Source organism: Melospiza georgiana, chromosome 8, assembly GCF_028018845.1.
Source record: "Melospiza georgiana isolate bMelGeo1 chromosome 8, bMelGeo1.pri, whole genome shotgun sequence".
In the NCBI taxonomy this organism is placed as follows: Eukaryota; Metazoa; Chordata; class Aves; order Passeriformes; family Passerellidae; genus Melospiza; species Melospiza georgiana.
In genome coordinates, this window is record NC_080437.1 from 37,548,245 (window position 1) to 37,554,089 (window position 5,845).

Sequence of the window (5,845 nt, forward strand, 5' to 3'; positions counted from 1 at the left end):
CTTGGCTGCATGGTCGGACCCAGGGAGTATTGGGGAGTGATGTTAAATCCAGTTGGCGAAGGGTCACAAATGGGATTCTCCAGGGCTCAGTTTTCGGGCCAGTCCTTTTTGATATCCTCATCATGTGGTCTGGAAAAAGGAATCAAGTGCATCCTCAGTAAGTCACAGGAAGGACCAGTTTGTTGTGTGAATTTTGATTAATGGGCAGAAGGCTCTGCAAAGCCTGGATCCATGGGCCAAGGCCAGCTGTGTGATGTCCAACAAGGCCAAGTACCAGGCCCTGCGCTTGTATGGCAACAACCTTGTGGAATGCTCCAGGTTTGGGCAAGAGTGGCTGGAAGGCTGCCCAGCAGGAAAGGACTTAGGGGTGCTGGTCGACAGGAGCTGTATATCAGCCCAGGTGTGCACAGGTGGGCAAGAAGGCCATTGGCACCTGTACCAGCCACAGTAGAGTAGATGAATGCTTATGGGCGTACTGGACATGTTGTTTCTTTACTTTTTTGGGTGCCACTGGAGATGGTGTGCAACAGGTGAGTATAGTCCACTACTGAGGACAGAATTTTTGTGGAAGAGGTCCGTGTTGGCTGGCATGATCTCCAGCCCTGTGTTACAAATCATGAAGAGGCATCTACTGCTGATGGCAGCAGCATCCCAGTTAAATCGATGTTCCAGTGTGTGTGCGACCTCCTCCGGCCGCATCTTTACAGAGGAAGAGTTATTTTTTCTGTGTATGGTGGTCTCGCATCCTGCGGTCACGCCGTGTTACGTTAGCCTGTCAGCGCTCGGGGTGGAGCTACAGAAGCTCTGAGCACTCCGGCTACTGCGGCCCCGCTGGGCCCCGCCCCAGCGTGCCCCATGCCACCACGGGCCGGCTCAGCCGCGCCATCCGCCCGCCCGCTGCTGTCGGTCAGGGATCCCGCGGCCGCCCCCTGCGCAGCCCTGTCCCTCCTCAGCGCGGCCCGCGGCGGCAGCTCTGAGGCGCGGGCCGGGCCGGGGCGGTTCTGCGGGCGGGGCGGGGCGGCCTGGGGGCGGGGCGGGGCCGCCCTGTCTGCCGCCTTTCCGTGGCGAGAGTGGCCCTTGGGCGCGCGAGCGTTTCCGGGGCAGCGTCGTCATCGTCACGCTCAGCGTCAGCGTCGCGATCACCGTCATTATGACAACGCTCCGCGCCTTCACCTGCGACGACCTCTTCCGATTCAACAACATGTGAGCGCCGGCCGCCCCCTCTTCCTGCCCCCGAGCCCCTGCGCGCTTCCCCACCCCGCGGGGTCCCCGCGGCGCCCCGCCCGCCGGCCGGCCGGCCGGGCGGGCGGGCCCAGGCCCGGGCCCGTACTGAGCGCTGCACTCTCTTCCTCCGCAGCAATCTGGACCCGCTGACGGAGACCGTATCCTTCCCGCCGGGGCAGGGGCGCGGGGTCGGGCGCGGGCGGCGCAGCCTTGGCGGCCGCAGTTACTCCTTAACCAAGCGCCCAGTACGGGATTCCCTTCTACTTGCAGTACCTCGCCCACTGGCCCGAGTATTTCATCGTCGCCGAGGCGCCCGGCGGGGAGCTGATGGGTTACAGTGAGTGCCGGGTGTCCCGGCGGTAACGTCTCCCTTCGTTGCCTCTTTCGGGGATTATAACGCGGGAGCTTTTCTTACTCTTCGCGTTGACCAAATGTCCAACATAGAGGAGCCTCGCGTTCCATCTTCCCGTGTCTTAAATGTCTTAGGGTATTATGCAGGACTCATGGCCATAGCTTCCAGTTTGATGTTTCTAGCGCAGCGAGGAGCCTTGGCTGTGGTAACATCCACCCGTATTTGGCGAACGGGTATTTCTGTAATCTGGGAGATTAAGTCCCTACCCGCAGTCAGTAAAAGTGCTGGGCTTGCATTTTGCATTGCCCTGTAAAGGAAGGCTCTGGGCCTGGATGTTATTTGCTAATTTGCTGTGGAATATTTGTGTTTTTCAGAAATCATGCCAAAGAGAACTGCCAGGAGACAGGGTGGGGCAGAGAAATGGTTTTTGCAGGGACCCAAGAACTAAAAGTATTTGACATACTAAAGCAGAAAGTATGTGTGCTGTATAGAACGTTTCTCTGTATCCACCACACTTGTTGCTTATTAGCAGTGACTGCAATATCTATTAAAAGCACAGGGTGGAAATTTGAATGTTCATTAATAAACTAACATTGGATTGAAAGGAGAGAAACTAGAAAAAAGACCCCCAAAACACCATCCCCACCTCCACTTTTTTTTTTTTTCTTTTTTTTTTTCCTTCAACACATTGTGTTTGCAGGGCCTTAGCTTTCTATTGCCAGACTGGCAAAGCTTCCCAAGCTCTATTCCCTCATAATCTCCAAAAGTCTCAAATAGTTGCTGGGATGGTAGTTTTGGGTTTCTAGCCCTCTGTTCCTCCTTTATTTTAGTCAGATTTTAAATTTTGGTTCAGTGAGACTTATGAGAATTGCTTAAAATTTGCATTTAGAAGTCATCTCAAGCAAGGAATTTGCAAACTTGTTTGGTGGTTTTTTACACTAGTCAAGAAACTGCTGTAATATTTGAGTAAAATGACATTTTTAGTGGCTGCTGAATATAGAGTAAAAAGGTAGACATCCCTGTTTTAGCCTTTACCACAACCATTGTATCATGTGTTTATCCATGGCTTATTCCTCTTGTGAAGTTGTCTGGCTGCAGGCAGTGCACTACTCCAAAGGTGCTGCTGCGCTGATGCTCTGTGTGTTCACAGTCATGGGCAAAGCTGAAGGCTCTGTGGCCAGGGAAGAATGGCACGGACACGTTACTGCTCTCTCTGTTGCACCAGAATTTCGACGGCTGGGTTTGGCTGCTAAATTGATGGAGCTTCTGGAAGAAATTTCAGAAAAGTGAGTAGTATGGCTATCTTTAAATTTATCTTTTAAAGTAACATTTAAAAGTAGTATTTCTACAGAAATCTGTCTCTGTTTTACCTGGCAGAATTTTGCTTTAGCTGTTGTTCTGATTTTCTGAAATACCTCATAGTTGGAGAAAAAGAGTTGCTTAGCAGTTTAAAATCCAGGGTTTCTCTGAAAGCTAGCTTGCCAGAAGGAGGAGGAAATAGCCTGAATTCCAGTAGAGATAGTGTATAAAAGAATATTCCTTGACAGAAAAGGAGCTTTGTGAAACATCAGCACTGTTTCCTGTAGGGCCTCCAACATACTTGGTCAGTAACTGTGGGCTTTGTGCAATGCCCTCAGGCACAGTCCTGAACAAATTTTGTACTCCAGAGAGTATCTTAGTTTTCTTGCCATCCCCTGCTTGGTTACTTGTACCTTAGAAGATTTAATTTGGTGTCAGATGGACCCACTGGGAAATGTCCTTAACTGATTCTAGTAGGGCAACCCCACTATGGTTGATAAGACTGGAAAGTAGTATGATGCTTTGAAAAATTTGCCTTGTGGCATTAAGAGTCTATCATCTCCTGTTAGGCGACTGAATTTTGTGACTGATTCCACTTCTCCTAATCCAAGCAATGCAAAATGTGGATACTTTTAAAATTGGATTTAGGCCTGTGGGGGCATTTAACTCATCTTGTTCTTTCTGATCAAATTTCTGAACCCACTGACTGGTGAAAAATGGCCACGTGATAAAAATAAAATTAAATCCTTGTCTATGATTGAATTTTCCCTTGGTAAATGAATGTATCTGTTATTACATTGGGAAAGATGTTTAATTAGTATACTACATTGGACTTGCTTGTGTTGCATTACAATTTATGTGTTGTTATTTAGAAGTACATTTACCTTCTATTCCTTAATGTGGTTTTGTTTGTTTGTTTCTTTTCCTCCCCTGCTAAAGAAAGGGTGGATTTTTTGTCGATCTCTTTGTGAGAGTATCAAATCAGGTTGCTGTAAATATGTATAAGCAACTAGGCTACAGTGTGTACCGAACAGTTTTAGAGTACTACTCAGCTAGCAGTGGGGAGCCAGATGAAGATGCTTATGGTAAGTTCTTGTTCGGTCTTGAATGGAACTATTCTCATGTTGAAAGTTGCTGGGATTTTTTGTAAAACCGTTACTATTTTTTTATATGAAACACATTAAAAACATGAAACAATTTGAAACAATTATATGAAACAATTTGAGATAGTTGCTGATTAATGGGATTTTTGTATTTTTGCAAATTTTCCTAATTAAGATTATATCAGTTACAAAACTTAATCTTGCCACTTACACATTTTGTAACATCTCTGGCAAAATCAACCACAGAACAAGAATAAATGAGAAGGAATGTCAGTGCTTTCTTCCTTTCATCCCGTAACAGGGACTTGAAACTTTGTTTTTCTCAGATGTCTATGTATAAATTAACAATTGTCAGCATTCAGCAATGGCAAAGAATTGGGTAGCATTTTCAATTTAAAAGGGAAGGAAAATTGAAATTCAAGTATGTTAATGTTAATTATGTTAACAGTGAACTACCAAGTGCTTTCTCTTTCTTGGTCCTTTTTAAAATTATCCTCCCAAAGGGTTACATGGCCAGGCTGTGTATCGTTTCTGTTCTTGCACTGTTTATTTGATACGTAGGAGCCCTGTGAAATACAAGGGCTCACACAGGCACCTGCCATTGCCGCATGTGACTTAAGTCATGTATTTATCTCTTTAGCTTGTCATTTCCTTTCCATTTGGCTGAGTTTCATGCAGTATTTTATATCAATTGATATTATTGCCATTGAGCAATATTAAGGACAGCAGTGTGTCCCGAGGAGAGCAACCAAGATGGTGAGAGGTCTCAAGAACAAGATTTAGGAGGAGCAGCTTATGTCCATGAGTTTGTGCCACTTGGAGAAGAGAAAGCTGATGCAAGCCCTTGTCACAGTCTGTAACTTCTGAGGACAGCAGAGAGGGGTGCTGATCTCTCCCTCCAGTGACCAGTGACAGGACGTGAGGAGATGGAGCACAGCTGTGTCAGGGCATGTTCAGAGTGCGCGTTAGAGGGCTCTTCACCGAGAGGGTGGTGGGTAACTGCCGTGGTCTCTCCAGGGAAAGGGTCATGACACCAAGCTCATCAGAGTTCAAGGAATATCTGCACAATGCTCCTAATCATACAGTATAATTTTAGGTAGTACTGTGTGGAGCAGGGAGTTGCACCCTTATGGGTCCTTTCAAACTTGAGGTAGTCTTATAATTCTAGGAAATTTTCTTGATTAAAAATTATTTTAATGGAGAATTCACTTAATATGGCTTTGTACAATGAATTACTATAATAGAATTTTTTCCTGTTGCTATAGATATGAGAAAAGCTCTTTCCAGAGATACAGAGAAGAAATCAGTTATACCTCTGCCTCATCCTGTAAGACCAGAAGACATTGAATAACTTTAAGCTGCAGTTCTCATGCAATGTACCAAGGGTCAGGTTCCATCTCCTATAACCCGCAACAACTTATGCATAAGAAGTTTTATGCCAAATGTTTTTCCCGTAAAATACATAAAAGCAACGTTGAGAAGCTGACTAACATTGCTTCTATTGGTAATGCCTGTATACTGCCACACTTACTCTATTTTTCCTTTCACATGTTGGAGATTGGGAGACTATTAAAATGGAATTACTTCCTGTATGGTCTTTTCTGGGTTTTCTTGCTGCAGCTAAAATTTATTTCTCTTTTAGGAAGCATCTCATTGTATAGTCTGTGATTTAACAGTTCCCATGCCAAGTTAATTGTGGTGGAAGAAGGAAAATGAAGCCAGGACATTCAACTAGGATGCCCCAAACCCCTGGCAATCACAGGTTGCCAAAAAAACCCCACCCCGGGTTACAAAAATACTGGAAACTCAGGTACAAAAATACCAAATCCCCAGCCTACAAAAATACCAAAAACTCTCCCTGCAAAAA

At 45.9% G+C, this 5,845-nt stretch overlaps 1 protein-coding gene across 1 annotated transcript; it reads left to right on the top strand.

Moving 5' to 3' along the window:
- The first annotated feature begins 1,049 nt into the window (after window positions 1-1,049).
- On the top strand, window positions 1,050-5,574 carry NAA20 (N-alpha-acetyltransferase 20, NatB catalytic subunit). The gene is made up of 6 exons (XM_058029187.1): window positions 1,050-1,203; window positions 1,358-1,382; window positions 1,471-1,561; window positions 2,727-2,862; window positions 3,815-3,960; window positions 5,244-5,574. The coding sequence occupies exons 1-6, from the start codon at window positions 1,151-1,153 to the stop codon at window positions 5,327-5,329; spliced, it is 537 nt and encodes a 178-aa protein (XP_057885170.1). The 5' UTR covers window positions 1,050-1,150; the 3' UTR covers window positions 5,330-5,574.
- Window positions 5,575-5,845: the final 271 nt, after the last annotated feature.

Bases quoted from the DNA above. Each gene is read 5' to 3' on its own strand.
- NAA20 (XM_058029187.1), top strand. From the start codon at position 1,151: ATGACAACGCTCCGCGCCTTCACCTGCGACGACCTCTTCCGATTCAAC. The intron at 1,204-1,357 runs GTGAGCGCCGGC...CTTCCTCCGCAG, and splicing joins CTCTTCCGATTCAACAACAT to CAATCTGGACCCGCTGACGG. The intron at 3,961-5,243 runs GTAAGTTCTTGT...CTGTTGCTATAG, and splicing joins GCCAGATGAAGATGCTTATG to ATATGAGAAAAGCTCTTTCC.